The sequence below is a fragment of the Siniperca chuatsi genome, linkage group LG19, assembly GCF_020085105.1.
Source record: "Siniperca chuatsi isolate FFG_IHB_CAS linkage group LG19, ASM2008510v1, whole genome shotgun sequence".
Classification (NCBI taxonomy): Eukaryota; Metazoa; Chordata; class Actinopteri; order Centrarchiformes; family Sinipercidae; genus Siniperca; species Siniperca chuatsi.
This window is the reverse complement of record NC_058060.1, coordinates 16,098,269-16,116,391: the sequence shown is the minus strand read 5'-3', so window position 1 is coordinate 16,116,391 and position 18,123 is coordinate 16,098,269. Positions and strand designations below refer to the sequence as shown.

The window sequence follows — 18,123 nt, the reverse complement described above, 5'->3', positions numbered from 1 at the left end:
AAAGGCAGATGGGAAACTTCCTGAGAGGAAAGGGGGAAAAATCTGGAGCAGCAGCAAAAGCAGCAGGATGTGTGTCTTTCCCTCCTCTTTTACAGAGCGACAGAGTGAGAGATACAGAGACGCAGAGATATTTACAGACTGTGAGAGAGAAAATAAAGGAGACAACCTGACAAAATAAAAGGAAAGAAAGAGAAAGAGATTTTCGCCAGCATTTCTTCTCCTCTCTTTTCTATCTGCCCTCGCTCTCTGCTTTTGAAGAATCTGCAGCCCACTATCTCTTTATAGTATCCTGATAAAAGGACTTGTTTTCATCCAATCATTTCCTCATCAGACGCCAAAGCTCTGCCTATCTTAATGACTGCTCATTGGTTCCCTCATTTGAGGAGAGGATTCTGGGAATAGGAAGGCTTGTAGATCAGAGGCGAGCAGCAGCACGGCTAAACGCTCTCCATCTCTGTTTACACTTGTCGATGATGTGTCTGATAAAGAGCTGGAGGGACTGTGTGTGTGTGTGTGTGTGTGTGGGGGTTTATGAGGATGCTGCTCCAAAAGATATGGCTTTCCTTCCTCTATGCAAACATGTGGGGACACAGATTTGCAGAGTAAAAAGAATACTTTCACACATCCCAGCACACTCTCTCTTTCTCTCATGGACACAATCACAATCACGTACACACAGAAAAAAAAAGGTCTGGCTCTGTTCCTTCACTCTCTGGCAGGAGACCCTGAGGCAGAGCCAGGGGTAAGAGAGAGACACAGCTCCTATTTCCTGCCCCAAACCTTCAGCGCTTGCCAATGAAAAGAGAGGCTGTCCAATTAGATTCCATTGTCGACAGACAACACGGTTATCCTGACTCAGGGACTCCTAATACCTCAAGTCCTGTGGACTGCCAATGCTCAGATATATAACATGTTATTCACATTGGTGCTGCAATTTGGATTATGATCGTACAGTTACGTTTAGCCAATAAGATCTCACCTCTGTGTTCTCAAGAATAAAAGGAAGTGCTGATAATTTCATTCAATTTGATCATATTGAACTTAGTCATAAGTGCCTTCATATTCAGTTTCAGGGGTTTCTTGCTCAGTAACTCAGTAAGTTTAAGCGAGAGCTCAGAAATGTAGCTCAGTTGCCTTTCATTAGGTTTTTATGGGGTTTTTATTTTGCGTTACTGCTTGTGTTTTACTGAGCTGTGAGTATCTGCATAAACTATAGACAGAAGTTGCTAACTAGTTTAGACTATAAATGACTAAAACACTAGAGCTGCCAGGAACTGCAGAGTCTGGTGGGTTTGTCACTATGAGCGAGCACTTTCACATACTTATAATAATGTGATCCATTGTTAATATAAAATGTTGATTAAAGCAGCTTTAAATAAATAAATATGTTAGTCACGCTAATGCTACAATGTGATATTATTTTACCCCTTGAGGTAACAAACTCAGGATATCCTACTGATTTCCAAAACTTGCCCTAAATCAAAGTTAAAGTAGTCAGAGCACGGACAAGCGTAACTAACAACATGACAAAAAAAGATAGAGGATAAACACAGAGTGTGAATTCAAAGAGTGAATAAAAAAATGCATAAAAAAAGAGTTGCTTTTGAAATCAGTGAATGGTGTCTTCCAGAGTGAGCTGTTCTAAGAGAGCAGTGCGGTGTGAGCTTGTGAGAAAGAGAAGAAAACTGCGAGACGGAGAAACAGAGGGAGGCAGAAAGGCAGAGAGACAGGAACATGAAAAACTTGTCTCTTCCTCAGCAGTAGCCAATTAGGGCTGTGAAAAAGCGGAGAGGCCCAATATGAGGCCGTATTCTGCCGGAGGAGTGTGCCGTTTCACTTCTCTTTCTCACTCCTGCGAGCCTGTGGCTTTCTAATCAAAGCCTCACTGAACCAATGCCTGTTCTCCTGGTCTATATTCTGATGAATCAAGGCAATTATTCTAGTAGGTTCTGGTCAGTCTCCCTCTAATGTTTTTTCCGCTGTAACAGTACACTCTGTTTTTGTCATTTTCCCCCCTAAGGAGTTGTTTGGAGTTCAGATTCCCTGCGGGTTGTTGAACAAGGGTTTCATCGGGACAAAGTATGTCTGTGAACTTGGACCTCTCCCAGGATGCAATGCTAAAAGGCCAGACAAGGACCTGAGAGTCACACAGCATCCATACATGGAACGATGGAGCTGCAATCCCAGTGTAGACAAAAGTAAGCTCAGTGCCAAATAAAGCCTCTCCATTTCAAAAGATCTGTTATTTATACTGGGCGCCTTAGCTTTCAAAGTGCCCCGATGTGGTAAACAAACTGTAAGGCACCTTGGTGGAAAAACTGCTCGTAAGACCGTCTCCAGACAGAGTTAGTGTCATGCTTTGCCTCTTGAGTAACTCTGAGGCTGGTGGTGTGAGGGAGGACAGATGGCTGCAGGGTGAAGGATGTGGAGGACAGAGGGAAAGCACAAGAAAACACAGAAAATGAAGTATTCATTTGGGGTGTGCCTGGAAGACTGGACACTGAACTGAAACACTTGGCGTTTTTCTGCTCACTCCCTCTCTCGGGTCTCTCTTTTTCCCCCTCTCAAATGCCCTGTCCGAGTCTGAAACACAAGGCTGCAGCTAAATGTCAAAGCAGGAATTTTCCCTCTCTTTATGCTACTCTGGCATGTAACTGTGATTTCCCTTAGACACAGAATCCCAGGCATGGCAAAGCATAACAAAAAAGATCTGAACTGAAGAGTTAAGGCTTGGACAGAGGAGCAGAAAAAACAATACAGAGGTTCCAACATACCGTTTTTCTCTCTCATGCTCCAGCTTGACTCTTAAATCCTGTTGAGAGGAAAAATAACAACAGAGGGGAGTTATGGAAGTGGAAAGTTAAAATGATTCATGGTTGTATGTGGGATTTAGGCTGCTGAATAAACGATAGCTGTAAGCTGGACAAGGAATTTAAGTGACAAAAAGCATTATAGCGATACATGTTTTGTACTGCTGTTGCTGAGTTTGGTCCAGCAACACAAAGCAACATTATCTTTCAACTTGACTCCAAAGATGCCATGACACAATCTAAGGTTTCTATATATGTAAAGGGTTTTACCCAAGGGATCAGGAATCTGGAGGAGTCTGCAAGTCTGCATGAGGTCATGGTGATAAACTCTAAACACTGACATCATATCAGTGGGGGCGACAAATAAGGGTGACAGCCGCACTCTGAGCGGAAACTCTCTCTGCTCCTCACTGTTTGTTTATGTCTCATCATAAACATTGGTACTTCAAGAGGATTTGCCAATTATCATTCCACAGAGGGAACAAACGCAGAAGGAAACAACTTCAGAAAGAGGCACACAGTGATTGAGAGAAATTAAATCCTGGAGGCACTGAAGTTTTCAGTGTACAAAAACCATAAAGGAGAATGATTAGCTGCCTGAAATGTGTCAATTTATCATTTCCAATGATTTCTAAAACGGATCTGCTATGGCCATAAACAAGTAACAGGCCATAAACTATACCATACATAAACCATAATCTTTATTGGTGATGACTTTCCGACTGTAGTGGTCATTTTTCTAAATAGTACATTTTGAAACCAGATTTCATTTTGCTACAAAAGACCAGTCAGGGCACAAGCTGGACCAAACGCTCTAATTTGCTTTGTTTGTGTGCATCTGCAGCATGCAACTACATACAATAAACCGCAAAACTGTCAAGTTTGGAATTCCCATGCCAATACATTTCAGTGAATGCAGCTCACTGTCACATCTGTATAATGTGTTCGAATTAGACTCAGAATAAGCTCCTTTCAGTCACAGTACAACCTTCACCTGACTTTGGCAGCCAGCAGCTGTCAGTCCAGCAAAAAGAAATGTAAAAAAAAAAATCTAAAAGGAAGGGTGGCTAAGGTTTTTTGTGTAAACCCAGAATGACAGTAAAGGTTAAAGGCACTGCTGTGCTTCTGGTGTGCATGGTTAATAAACTGTAATTGAGCAGAATGTGTGACAGCTTTAACTCAAACCAAAAACCTACACTCACCCCCTGTAGGCCTGAAAGGTGGCTGTAAAAAGTTTATAGTTTACTCTGTCACGAAGAACAGCAGCTGTTGTCAGACTGAATTCAAATCCATTACAATGGATTCCAATGGTTTGACAGCAGAAAAAGTTCCAAGAAAAACTTGATAAGTTTCTGTGGATGTTTTGACACTACTTTTCAGCTATAAAAACTTTATTCACCATTAGAATCCAATTTTACTAACATGATTTGGGCTGACTATAGAAACTACAAACCTTTTATAGCCACCATTTAAGCCTACTAGAAGTGGTCAGAGGTTGATATCGGCACTCAAGAGATAGATTTTGAATGTAGTATCACTTTAAATGAAGTACGACTGGATACCAGTTGTACCTGTTTGTAGAGTAAGGTTCTGTTCTTGGGCTTGTGGCTGTTGTGCTGGGTGTAGCAGCGACCCAGGGCTGCCAGGTCCTTCATAATGGAGTTAAGCGCCTCCTCATCATCTAAAGACAAAAAATAAACATTAGTTATGTGCAATTCTTCAAGGTTAAATATAGGAACTGAAACAGAGACATCTCAACTGTAAGATGACCTATAGCTGTATAAAACTCACTTTTGACATTTGTTGACATTTAGAGCATCATAGATGAGTGGTGATGGCCTAAGAAGGTAACATGAGTCTGGTTTGATCATTTGTTGCTTGTGTTGGAGCTTGTGTTGACTCAGACCAGGCAATGACGCAACACCTGGTGTTTTACTTCCTGTTCTGGTACCATTTGTGGAGTTTCCAGCGGTTTCTTTCTTACATAATTATAACAATATAATCTCTATGAAAAGAGAAGAAACCTAGAAAAGATGTTTTCTCTGTACGACACCTGTAGGAGCCAAATCTTCCCTGATTGTTATCACTATTTAGGTGTGAGAGGTGAGGAATTCTGATGCTGTGGGTAAACTAAACAATTCTGATCACTCTCAAAGTCCGTACTCTGCATACAAAAGCTGTGAAAGAGCAAAGGTATTTAATAATGCAGCAAGTGTGTCTATGAGTGCCTGGCGCAGGGGGCAATGTGGTTGCGAGTGTGTGGCCTGGAGCTCGGTTATTAAGCACTTCAATATTTCATTTTCTATCAATGGAGAGATTTCAGGAACATAATTCTTTAGTTGAAATTTGGTCTCTAGTGATCAGATGAAGACTGATCTTTTCTTTTGTCAAACACTGACTGATTCAGAATCAAAGTGGCTGCAGGCTTAAACATGAACTGAGCTCACTGACTTTGATGGAGAAATCCGGAGGCTAAACAAGAGCAAGTCAAGTGTGTTTCGAATTCATAATTCAGTCCTTACAGGGGACAGGCCTGTAGTGTTCATTAAACCCTTATAATTCATTTAGCAAACCTGCAAGTGCAAGAGACCGACGCTCAGCATCTCGCCGGTTCTCCAATTCTCAGTTCTCTTCTCCCACTTCACACTTTCTGCCATGCACACTCACAAACACACAAACACACACTCTCATGTGTAAAGGGGGCAATCATGCAGATGAGCATGTCAGACATTACCATATCAAGAGACTTTAATAGAACCAATTATCTGAGTACGGTGATTACAATATAAAGAAGAGGTCGTTGACCTCAGCTACAGGCTGCCTCTCAGATGAGCCCTGGGTGCATTTATTATAAAAACACATACACACACACACATCTCGTTCACTAGGAAACCAGGCCAGGTGTGTGCCATGCAATACAAACAGCACCTGCATGAAAGACCACATTCTTTGAAATAAAAGGGATCCGTGTGTGTGAAAGACCACTTGGAATGTCATTCATATAGCAAGTGTGATAGTAGCACAGGGAGCAGATGACATTTGATCTTGTTCCCACTTTACGGCTCTTGTGACCAGCTGTTCGCCGACAGTGGGCCAGTCCGTTGGGTTCAACCAGGGGACACAGCACACACACACAAACACGGATAAAAACACCAAGATTAGGGATGCACCGATCCAACTTTTTTCTCTCAGTACCCATTCTGATACCTCAACTCAGGGTATCTGCCGATGCTGATTCAGTGGTCTCTTTTTCCCATATTCAAAATCGGTATACCTCACTGCGTGGAACTCATTGGGATAATTTTTATGCAAGGTAACTTGAGGTCAGAGATGACTGAATGAATAATTGAAATAATTGAAACACAAAATTTTCTAATGACACTGATGAAGAAACTGTATTTAATGTGGATCAGTCTGATGCCCGAGCCGTTTAAGGGCAGTATTGCCCCGATAACAATCTGTATCTTTAATCCGAATATGGACAAGTATGCTTTAGTAGATGTGAAGACAGAAACTTCCAAAAAATGAAATGAAATGAAAAAATTATGTCTAGAAATGATGATAACCTGTGCACATAAAACCAAAAACATCTGCATGGCTAGAAAATGTGATTTTTGTAATTTGAATGGCCACATTTGACGATTGTGGGACAATGGTAAATATTAAAACGTAATGTACCAGTAGCATAAGTAAAGACTTTACATCACCAGACTCGCTCAGTAATGTCAGTTACAAACATCTACCTAAACTTAGCTAACGTTAGTCACCATAAGCCACTAGTCATATCAGACCAAGTAAGGCTATATCAGCAATGAGTATACTGAACTAAGCAAGGGTGCGTTTTAATGCTTGTGGATTCAACTTTTCATTTTTAAGAAGAAGTCTGTTATTTTATCCTTCAAAAGTTACACAATCTCACTTTACAATCGAGCATTACTTGAACATTTCTCCCGGTTTAACCTTTATCAACATTCTGCTTTTCACTCAAAGCTATTTTTTTCATTGGAAAGCTACTCCTACCAGCTTTCTTGGCCACTACAAACGTTCACCCTCAGGCCAGGTCAGCGAGCTGACATAAACTGAGGTTGATCCACATCAGCAGCTAACCACAGATGTGGATGTCTTGTTTGACAATCCCAATATAGCAAGCAGAAGTGAAGTGACGAACGACCAGCACAATAGCTCCACTTCCACAGAAGCTAAATAAGGGAGAGCGATAAGAAAAGTTACACCCACAAAATCTCTACCCACAGTGCAAACAGTGAAAACAGAGAGACAGTGCGAGGGGGAGGACTGATATTATTGAAATTAATGATGATAACCTATTGGACACTTTATTATGTCAAAGCACTAAACAAAAACTAAATGACTGAGAATTAAGTATAATTACTCAGACAGTCAAGTAAGCAGTTTTCTTATCAAATGCAGTGGCATGCTGTGATTGTGCCTCATTAGCACATTCCTTTCTGTTGCAACAAATTCATAACTACATGTGTGTGGTTGTTTGATTGTGAAGTCCGGTAATTGTGACACAGGTGAGGCTTCTGGTGTCTTCCTCCCTTCGGTTTGTTTAAGAGATAAGATAGAAGGAACAATTGAGAAAAGAATGAAATCTTGCCTACGTATGTAAACAACCCTCATACATCCACAGACAAAACCACACAATGTTCCTTCCTCGCACAGTGGTTACATACTGCATCGACCTGAAGCTCCCTGTTGGGAGTCACAGAGAACGATGGCTAGTTAAAATATAAGCTGTCAGGAGCGGTGGATGACTAACTGTTTGACGAGGCATGTCCTCTTTTAACAGGAAGGAACTGAGTCACCGTCTCTGTTCTGAATATGGAGCCCAAAAATAGTGAAATATGCCCATCACAATTTCCCAGAGCATCATCTTTTTTACTTGCTTTATTTGTCCAATAACAGTCAACAGTCATATTCAATTTACAATTAAATAAAAACAAAGAAAAGAAAAGCAAGTCATTTATTAAGTAAAAATATGATTACTTTTTCTCAATTAAATAATTACTTGATTATTAAATTGTTGTCAATTGATTTTCTGTTGTTCAACATGTGAGGGAAAAAAAACACCAAAACACATCTAACAATAACCGTATTTAAGGCAACTTGACATGTTGGCTCATTTTTGCAAAAGAAAATTTTATAATCAAACCCAACACTACCTCCATCTTTATTTCTCATTATCGCTGACTCTCTCTCTGGTGACAAGTGGTGTTCCAGTCCTGACTCTACAGGCTCAGAGCTCCAGCCTACCCTGAGCACTGGCAGTCAAGGATACAAAACAAACAACGGAGGCCTGCATGTGTGTATGTGTATGTGTGTTTATGTGTCTGTATGTGTGTTCCTGTGCTGTGTCCTATGGATAACAGTAGAGAGGGGAGAGTGGGAGGGTCGGTTGGCGAAGGGGGGCAGTAAGAGTGTGAGAATTGCGTGGTGGCGTACAGAGCCGGCTATGATGACTGCCTATAAATGAAGTTATTACATCACTGAGGCCTGGTCCACGGCCGCTGCCAGGCCGAGGCCAGCCAAGGCTAACCACCAGCACAGTGGAAAGCAACCAGCTCACACATCACTGCCAGGAGCAGCCTCACAAACCAACTACAGGAACTTGAGGAACCTTATGTCAACGTGACCGAGAATGGTTGATAAATTTTTTCTGGTATGTGGATAGGCTGGAATACCTGCAGTTCATTTCCTGAGCTTTTTCTTGACTCTTGGGTAAAATGTGACTAGCGTAAGAAAAGGGGGAATTCCAGGAAGCTAAGCAGCATGAACAACATTACACAATGGAGGCCGATTGCTGGGCATTGCATCATTACTCTGCATCTTTCTTTTTTTCTCAGGCTAAAGCTGAGAACTGGGAAAGTGGCAGAGGGTGAAATGAAGCTGGAACTCAAGTCCAAGATAGTTTACATAAAAGGAGCTATTCTCCTGTTGCTGTAACTACTGCTCGAGCAGATAGTCGCAAGTTCTCAGAAGCCAGAACAGCTGAAAGAGTTTGGAGTTGAAGATGCAGCCCCAAGAGTGTTTAAAAAATAACACTGGCTTTAAGAGGCAAATACTGCAACTTGCAAGCTAACAATGTGTGTGTAAGGGCCAGCGAGGCAGCGATTGTGTGTGTGAGGCAAGCTGCCTGAATGAAGACATTGAGGGGATTTCCTGGTGCCGAGAGACACATCATGGCAAAGGCATCCGGCAGGATTAGCAGCTGCAGCCAAATGTGTCCTCACTCTGCAGCAGCAGCATGGGCCGAGCTCTGACGCACAACGCACAACGCACACACACACACACACACACACACACCAGCTATAATAAGCAAGGCACACTCTAAACTCTCTGCACACCTTGTTTGTCGAAACTGCGATACAGCTAATTTAACACATAATGGGTGTAATGTTTAAACCCCTGAAGTTAATCTTTCAAGAATAATGACTGATGTAATGCAGGGTTATTGTGGGTGTGTGACAATAGTTGCCCAATTAATGTTTGTACAAGGTCTATGCTGAAAGTCCTTTCATTCGGGAATGTCTGCAAACATTTCTATTCAATATCTACAGGCTGTGACATTCCTTCTCTTGGCCTGTGTATGCTTGTATTTCCACTATACTGTAATGGCAATGTAGTGAGCTCTTAAAGAGGGCTTTGTGTATTCTGAATTTATGATAAAGAAACAGCTTGACATTTTGAGAAATATGCCCATTTGCTTTTTTGCAGCAAGTTATTTAAACTAATCTAATGTTTGTGCATGTAGTATGGAGCTAGAGCCAGAAGGCAATTAGCTTAGCTTAACAAAAAGACTGGAGGCAAGGGGAAACAGCTAGCCTGGCTTTCTCCACAGTGCAAAAATACACCTACCAACCACCTCAGCACAGCTAAGTTTATCTGCCCATCCTCACAAAATAGACACCAAGTTTCTAGAGGCTTGATGACGTAGAGACTAACCTACTAGTGTAGCTATGAGATATTGGCGAACATGCTAGCAAAACAGGAACATGCTAGTGCTAGTCAGTCACAATAGCTTTTAAGCTTCTTTCTATCTTCTCTGTACTAGGCTGCTTACTCTCCCCTGGCATTTTGTTCTCAGGGTTGCACATATTTTCATTCAATAAAAAGTTATTGAAGAGGGGGGAAAAATCTCTCAGAGCTAGGTAGTTTGCTACCTGTCAGTTAACCCTAGTGTATTTTTGAACTTTGGACAGAGCCAGCTAGCTGTTTGCCCCTGTTTACCAGTCTTTATGCTAAGCTACACTAAGCTAGCTCCTTAACGCACAGACATTAGAGTAGTGACAATCCTCAGTATGTCAAACAATTTCTACAATGCTGATTTTTTGCCTGTTATACGTAGGGTTTACCTTGTGAGTTCCTGTGCTGTCCGGGTCCATTTTGGAGACCGTCATCTGTGGAAACAAAGGAAGCACAGTTTTGGATCACAGAGGACAGAAGTCAAAAATAAAAAGCCTGGGGTTAACGCTACACTGTAGTTATGAGGCATAGTGCATTGTGTTTGGTTTTGAATAGTGAGAAAAGACCACAGATATCGATTCAATATTTTGAGCTTTGTTTTCAGAGGTCAGTTAGCAACAGGTTAAAGCCTACAGCTCCTCCAGGCCTACAGGTCCTGTGCACATGCAAATATACCACAGGAAAGAGTTTGAGTTATATTGTCTGGAGGAACTCACTGTGCATGTGTTTGTGCGCGGGTGTGTGGGTCGATGATTGGTTTTGCATAGAGGTAGGAGTACAAATATGTGTTCACAGGCCTGGCAGGTGTGAATATAAATAAATGTGCAACACTGGAATCCTGTATACTTTGAATTTTGTGTGTGTCCATATCTGAATAAAATACAAAAATCAGGAAAACGACATTTTTACTAATAATGTAAAAACACTAAAAACAAGTGTGTACAAAACTGGCCATCTGGAGCTGTTAACAGCCTCCTCACACTCTTCCTCTCTCGTACATGTGTTATTTTTCTCCGCACTCTTCCTGCCAGAGGATGTGTGAGAGGTGTGTATGTTTGTGTGTTTCCCAGCAATCGTGCATGTGTCTGTATGTATGTATGTATGTATGTAACTGTATAGCAACCTGCTGAAATTCTACTCACCCATGTTTACTGTCATCATCAGGAAGTGACCCTGTTGAACTTGAGCACAGAGCTCAACTTCTCTCTGCAAGTGAAGATTTCATCCTGAGAGCAAAAAAACAAAACAATGTGGTTTCAACATCCAAGAACTGTGCCACTTTCCTTCAGCTCGGTGTACATAATATTTCTGCGATTGCACAAAAACAATGACAAAACAGGACGCAGGTGGCAGTCTCAACACAAAGCTTTTTTTTCCTCAATATCAATGTCACCGCTTCTGTTATTTATTTAATCTTTATTTAACCAGGATGGTCGCTTGAGATTGACATATCCTTTTTTCAAAACTCCTGGCAGACAAATAACAACACAACAGCCAAGAGCTGCATTTAATGCTGGTAACTCAAGCCATCTAAATCCTGTGAATGCCCTGATGTCTCTTTATTGCCACTCTGAGAACCAAACGGCAGCAGCAGTGGAGGAATTCCTCAGTGTTTGATGATGGAGGAGACTCGTGCCTTTGAGATCCCATGGTGCAGCACCGAGGCAGGCGTGGGCGTTTGCCTAACTGCCTGCCTCAGGTGATGACCATGAGCACTTCAAAGACAAAGCCAGTAGCCTTCTTTATGCATTAAGTTGGTGGGCGCAGAGCAGAAAAGCGGTTGTCACATCCCATAATGAGGTGATACAGAAAAGAGTAGTTTACCTCTGACAGTTGTTTTTTTGTTCCATTGATGATAGTAAGTAAAGAACAGAGGAGAAAACAACTTCCTAAAAATCGATCTCACATTGTTTATGTACACCAAACCATCATTTCATACTGCAGGCCAGTGATATGTTGACTTTACTTAAAAATGAAGGGCACATCCTGTAACAGGCTACTTGCGGATATTTCACACACACACATTTGTTTTGTCTTTGAATGCAGGTTCAGCAAAAGGGGAACAGGAACTAGAGAAACAGCTGCAGTATGTTGTTATACTAAAATGTGTGTGGTGGTTATGAGCTGGTGTGTTCCCCCATACAGCATCAAACACAGAGCCATGTAAGGCTGGAAAGGAAAAGGAAGCTGCAGGTTTCAGAAAGCCAAAAAAGGCTTTTCAGTGCTACATAGAGCTAAATTCAAGACCTATGAAAATATATATATATTTTGCTGAACAACAACTGTGGCCACAAGTGACAATTATGATAGAAAGGTAAAAGCTAAAATGTAGCATAACAATAGCACACACATAGAAAGGTCAACAGAGAAGGGAATTACCTCTTGTCAGTTGTTCAGAAATATCTATCCAAAGTTTGCTCACTTTAGCTACTATTAGCCACTGGTCATACCAGACCAGGTAAGGCTCTATCAGCAAAACCATTGTGCAACTGGTAGGAGGAATGATGTGCAAACTAAACGCACACAAGCTGAAAAAAACGATCTGAACACAACTCATGAAAGAGGAAGTGTGAGAGAACTAACAACAGGACATTAGTGAAATTACAGTACTTTTAGTACGACTATTCCTCTTCTGTATGAATGAAGACATGCAGCACAAAGAAACATGTCACTGCATGATTAAAAAAGACACCTAAAGGATACAATGACTTTACGATACAAGCACTTTTATTAAAAAGGGTTAAAGGTTGTTATTGCTGATCTGAAAACTAGCTGCTATTGACTGCTTGTTGCTACACACAGACAAAATGGCATCACAGCTACTGTTGTCAGTGGCGACAGACTCAATCTCACAGTGTTTCAGCCCAAATGAAAGAGCCAACATTTGGTTGCTTCAGTTCTGCTGTTGTGACATTTTTTTATGATTCATTTTTTGCAGTAAACTAAACACTCCATCACATGATTAATTGCACAGTCCCATTCAAAGGCAGCTGAGTTACAATGGGAGTGGGTATCAATGTAACATATTCACATTAAGGGGAGATAATATACTGGGATAGCAGTATGCATCCATACAAAGCTTGCAGGGGAAACATACACAAAAATATAATAAAGAGAAAAAATACATAACAGAAAAAATAATAGAAATACTGTATTAATAAAGGTGAGGGTATGTAAACATATACAGCAGATTTAGTTTGTGGGAGTCTGACCATCAACACATTCCAACACAAAAAAAGCCTCCAGAGAGATTAATAGCAACACTCCCCAGATAATTTGGGGAGTGATCATTTTTTTCTTAAAGCATCATTTACTTTTTGTTTTGCTATCTCCAGTGTACATGTTGCATGTGTTCTTGTGTTCTTAAAGCCTACACCACTGTGTACAGTATGTGTCCCAAACATTCAGAACAGACAAACACTCCAGCCTGCCTCCAGTCTGCAGAGACACAAATACTTTCTCTTTGTGTCAGCCAGAAAACTTTTCATGAAAGCAATACAGACGGCCGCTAGAGCAATTTACAGCCTGAGGGGAAGAGTCACAGGGTGCCAGCAGAGATTGTACTGCTGTCAGTGGCACGAATCACAAGAGCTGATGGATTGGAAAGCTAAAACTTTAAAGCATAAATATGGATCCTGGGCAAAAATGTTTTAAGGATGACCACTTTCTGAGAACAGGGTGTGCTATAATAAATCACAATATGAGTGCTAAATGTGGGCTAACTTATATTAACCCCCAAAATACACTATGCACTATACCTTTGATATAAGGTAGCAAAGAGTGATTTGAAGAGGGGTATGATATGTCCCAGCAAAGCTCTGTGTCAGGCTGTGCTAGTATGGTGCTGCTGACCACACATGAAAGAGATGAAGTGCAGCCACAAGACAGGTGGTCTGTCCCAACACCACGTGGCCCACTCTGTTGATGCCACACACACACACACACACACACACACACACACACACACACACACACACACACACACACACACAGGAACAGAACACCCCCTGTCCTGTGCCAGCAAGTCACCAGATGGCCCATCTGTTTCGCCCCTCTGCCCAGCGGGATGCCGGGCTAGTGGTGCCCACAGATCGCCAGCCCAATTCTCCACACGCTTCTTGGCAGGCGGTGCAATGTGACAGCCCCGCTTGTTGAAGATCAAATGCTAATCGCTACCCGCTCATGTTGCTCTGCAGCCACACGTCCTCCAAGAAAAGACTATCTGTCTGTCTACTAGATCATGAGACAAACCTACGAATGCTACGCACATTTAGAAGTGCTTCGAACACTGTGACGCACTTCACTGTCAAACATGGATAACATCACCACTCGGGCCAATGTTTCACTGGCAGAGACCTCTCCTTTGTCACAGTATGAGGACTGCGCTGAAATGACAGAGGAAGTTAATTAAAGAGAGGACAGCAGAGGAGGGAATTTCAGATGAGGGTTGTAGGGAACTGTGTGAGCCAGACAAAGCAGAACCGTGCTCCTCAAACCACACACTGCAATTTTATTTTTACTGGAATGATAGAACAGGAATCACAGCCAAGACTATGCAGGCAAGCACGTATATGCGTGCGCACATACACACTAACCTCTTTCAGCTCTGTTACATCACTCTCTAACCAAGTAAACAGTGTGAAGTTGGCTGTAGGTCTCCGAGGGAACCCCCCCTTTAGAAGGTCTGCTCTCCAGCTGCCTGGTGGCCTGAGCAGTATGACCTAATGTCTGACATCACTCTTGTGGAGCCCCTTTGAAATCGCCATTTCAGAGGTCAACTTCTAAACTTTGCAACATGCCTGTTGAGCTCACTGGGTTTCCATGTTCCAGCACAGCTTGTCTGTAACTTGTCAAATGCCAAAATAGACAGTCCATAAAGAGAATCATAGAGAACAGTAGATGGATCAGTGAGGACATGCACTGAGGTCAAAGCACTATACCAATGGAAGACATAGAAAGGATCAGAGCACCTTGGTCCCTTGCAGGCCACAAAAGTGCAGATTTTCATTCTAACCGACTGTGAAACTGACATTTTGACAGTTAGCTTCTTCTCTTTGAAGGAAAACCCCTTTATATTCATGGACTTCAGAGATGGCATGACATTGTTGCTTAAACTCCAGGATTGGCAGCAAGTTTTAAAGGACCATACCAGTGTGTTTGCACATTTTAGCCCCTTAAAGGAGCGGTTAGACATTTTAGGAAACATGCTTATTCCCTTTCTTGCTGACAGTTAGATGTTTGAGGCCAGCCTCACGTCTGTGCGGTAAATGTGAAGCTATCAATCTTCTCATCTAACTCTCGGCAAGACACCGACCAAGTGTGTTTTCCAAAATGTCCAACTTTTCCTTTAACTACAAATCTTGTATACAGAGTTTTTTTGAAGCATGCTATACTTCAATAGTTGGTTTCCTTTTATTTCTGTATATTATGAAAATCAGCAGACTCTTAAAACTTGCTTACGTTGTCTAATTCATCACAGTGAGACCAGAGTTTACATTCATTTTTGTTACATTATTGTTGTGTGATAATCCAGTTTAAATGCAGGTTCATCTGAGTTATGAAGTTTGCACTGCACTCATAACAATAATAAAATTCTGACAAAAAATAATGCAGACTTGATGTTCACTATGATGAATTACACAACTCAAGCAAGTTGCAAGCTTCAAGCGTCTGCCAATTGATTTTCATCTTGCATGGAAGTTAATGGAAGCCAATGGATACCTGGAACAGTGGACTAAATACATCAACATTTCTAAAAAACAATAGTCTTGTTTGCAACATTGTTAGCTGCGAAGTATAAATAACGTGTATTTAATGGCTAAAACAAACAAAACCATTGACACGGTCCTTTAACAATTACAATTCACGTATTGCCGTCATGACAACATAGGCTTTTAAAAGCTGTATCCAAAATAAAAATGAACAACACAATTCTGCAGTGTTGATGAGGCCACATATAATGCATCACAGGCCTGATATCATGAGGAGAAGGTGAATTCGTCACAATACCCGGTAGGCTGTCTGAATTGCAAGACGGGCAGGAAGTGAAGGGTGATTAGTGAGCCACAGATATTTAGGTGACTTACTCTTTTTAAAAAGGTCAGTGGCAGGGGTGTCCTGTCTCCTGAACGCTTGCCAAAACTGTGCTGTGGCCACATGAGTCAGAAGCATTATGCAGGCTGATTCTGGGAAGTAAGACAATACAGTAAGTCCTCCTGCACACTGAGCAAGCTGAGGGGTTTCTATGTGGGGACGCACTTGACAACTTCTGGGTGGTGGTAAGAAAACTTCACTCCATGTGGGCCTCTCAGCACTCATTTATCATAACCTTGGCTCCCCTCGCTTTGTCTCGCAGGAGTTATTGCTGAGAAGAGATCCAGGCTTTTCAACGGGACACAAGGCTTAACAACTCCTTCCTACAACACAAGAGAATTATTCCTGTCATATGTTACCAAATATATGTTTTATTTCAAATAAAGGAATTTCCCCTTTGATTTGATGCCATTATTTACACATTTGTATCTCGTTTCAACTGTAAACGCATGCTCAATTAGAGGAACTGCACTGGAGCACACATCTTTCATGTCCAGGCGCTGAGTCCAAAGAAAGTGTAGATACTGTTGAATGCTCCCTTTTGAAAATATTTTTTTTTAAATTATATTTAGAAAGAGTAGCTTTTCATCATGTATAGAGGCATCGAGCTAACTCAGATGTGTGTCATTGAATAAATAGCCTGCTATCCGCTAACCATCAGTATGCTAGTATTGTCATTGTGAGCATGTTAGCATGCCAATGTTAGCAGTTCGCTAAAACCACCGCTGTGCCTCAGTACACTCCACTAGCGTTGCTGTAGACTATTAGTCTTGTTTTGTGGAGTCTTAAAAAGGGTTTTGTAGAAAAACGTGCAATATTCCCCAAAGTAAGGTATCAAAAAAGTGCACCATTAATCATTTTGTCGATAAAATGTCAGAAAAAAATTAAAAATGTCAATGAAATTTCCCAGACCCCAAGGAGACACAGGCCAAATTTCAAATATATTCAGTTTATAAAGGTAGAAGACAGAGAGACAGAGATAAACAGCAAATACTCACATTTGAGTATCTGAAATCAGTGATTGTTTAAAGCATTTTTGCTTGATAAATGACTTAAATGATTCATCGATCATAAGTTTAAGCACAGGTTTCATCACTTCAGTTTTGAACCAATGAAATTCCAAGGAGACAATAGTCATAGGAGAAAGTAGTCTGTATAATCAGGGCCCAAGGGGCGTATAAATAGGGTAGCTGGATATACTATGTTAACTCAGTCCACTAGTACTAGACTCCAGTGTAAGAGGATCCTCCTCAGTGAAAGTGATGGCTCTATTAGCTCAGAGATAAGTAGATCTGTCTGCCATTATGATCAACCACACAACACTGGCTAAAAATAGCCAAACGAAGGAGTGATTCTCCTGTCGTCCACAATATATCCACTCCCTGGATCACTGCAACCATATTCTCCCCCCGAGAGGAATCTACGTACAATCTGTAAAGTAAGCTGTCTTTTCCATTATGTGGTGACATGCTATTACAAGCACATTCATTCATTGTGTTTCTCCACCCAAATGCAGCCATGCAGAGACAGCTCATACACTTAAACCCATTTCATGAGACAGAATGTCAAACAGCTGTGGTTCAGGAACAAACAACCAAAGGTTTATCCATGAAGAGTGTCTCGGTTCTGGGGCTTTTGATACTCAAGAGGCTGAGTGTGACAATGAAAAATCCAAAAGTAATTTCATGATTTAATTTCAAGAGTCCCCCCTGTCGATTTCATTTAACATCTGTGCAACAAACTACAAACCTGGCCTCACTTTATTTATATACTCAAATTTAAATACATCAAATACAATCAGAAACAAGGATGCCTGACCAGTTACAGTATTTCACATAACATTTTACGCAAACTTCTCCGCAGTGTTATTTTATCTGGCAGTGTGTTGTCTATCCGGCTGTCTTTGCAAGGCTCAGGCTCTGCTGCTGCTGGCATTGTCCTTACGGTCAGACGAGCCGTGCAGACAAAGCTCAATCAGGACAACTTCCTCTTGGTTTCTGGAGAGGAGGGGGCTGGACCTTACCGCACTCTCACAAATAAAGAAAGGCGACCCAGACTGACTTCGGAAAGCAGTCAGACCCCTTCACTTTCTCCACATTTTCTTCTGCTGTAGGTTTAATTCAAAAGTGATACAAGTTGTATTTTCTTCCATTAGCCTTCACAAAATACCCCATAATGACAAAGCCATAATCCATTGTAGTGTAAAGTTTAATCACCCCCCCGCAATTTCAAATAT

At 41.5% G+C, this 18,123-nt stretch overlaps 1 protein-coding gene across 1 annotated transcript in view; it reads right to left on the bottom strand.

Moving 5' to 3' along the window:
- Positions 1-18,123, bottom strand: part of map3k22 (mitogen-activated protein kinase kinase kinase 22) — a 38,552-nt gene that overhangs the window by 17,095 nt on the left and 3,334 nt on the right. Inside the window, exons 2-5 of the mRNA XM_044176597.1 lie at positions 10,937-11,020; positions 10,184-10,228; positions 4,382-4,491; positions 2,775-2,812 (exon numbers count right to left, since the gene is read on the bottom strand). Of these exons, the coding sequence (XP_044032532.1) occupies positions 2,775-2,812; positions 4,382-4,491; positions 10,184-10,228; positions 10,937-10,955 (212 nt within the window). The 5' untranslated portion in view covers positions 10,956-11,020. The remainder of the gene's footprint in view (positions 1-2,774; positions 2,813-4,381; positions 4,492-10,183; positions 10,229-10,936; positions 11,021-18,123) is intronic.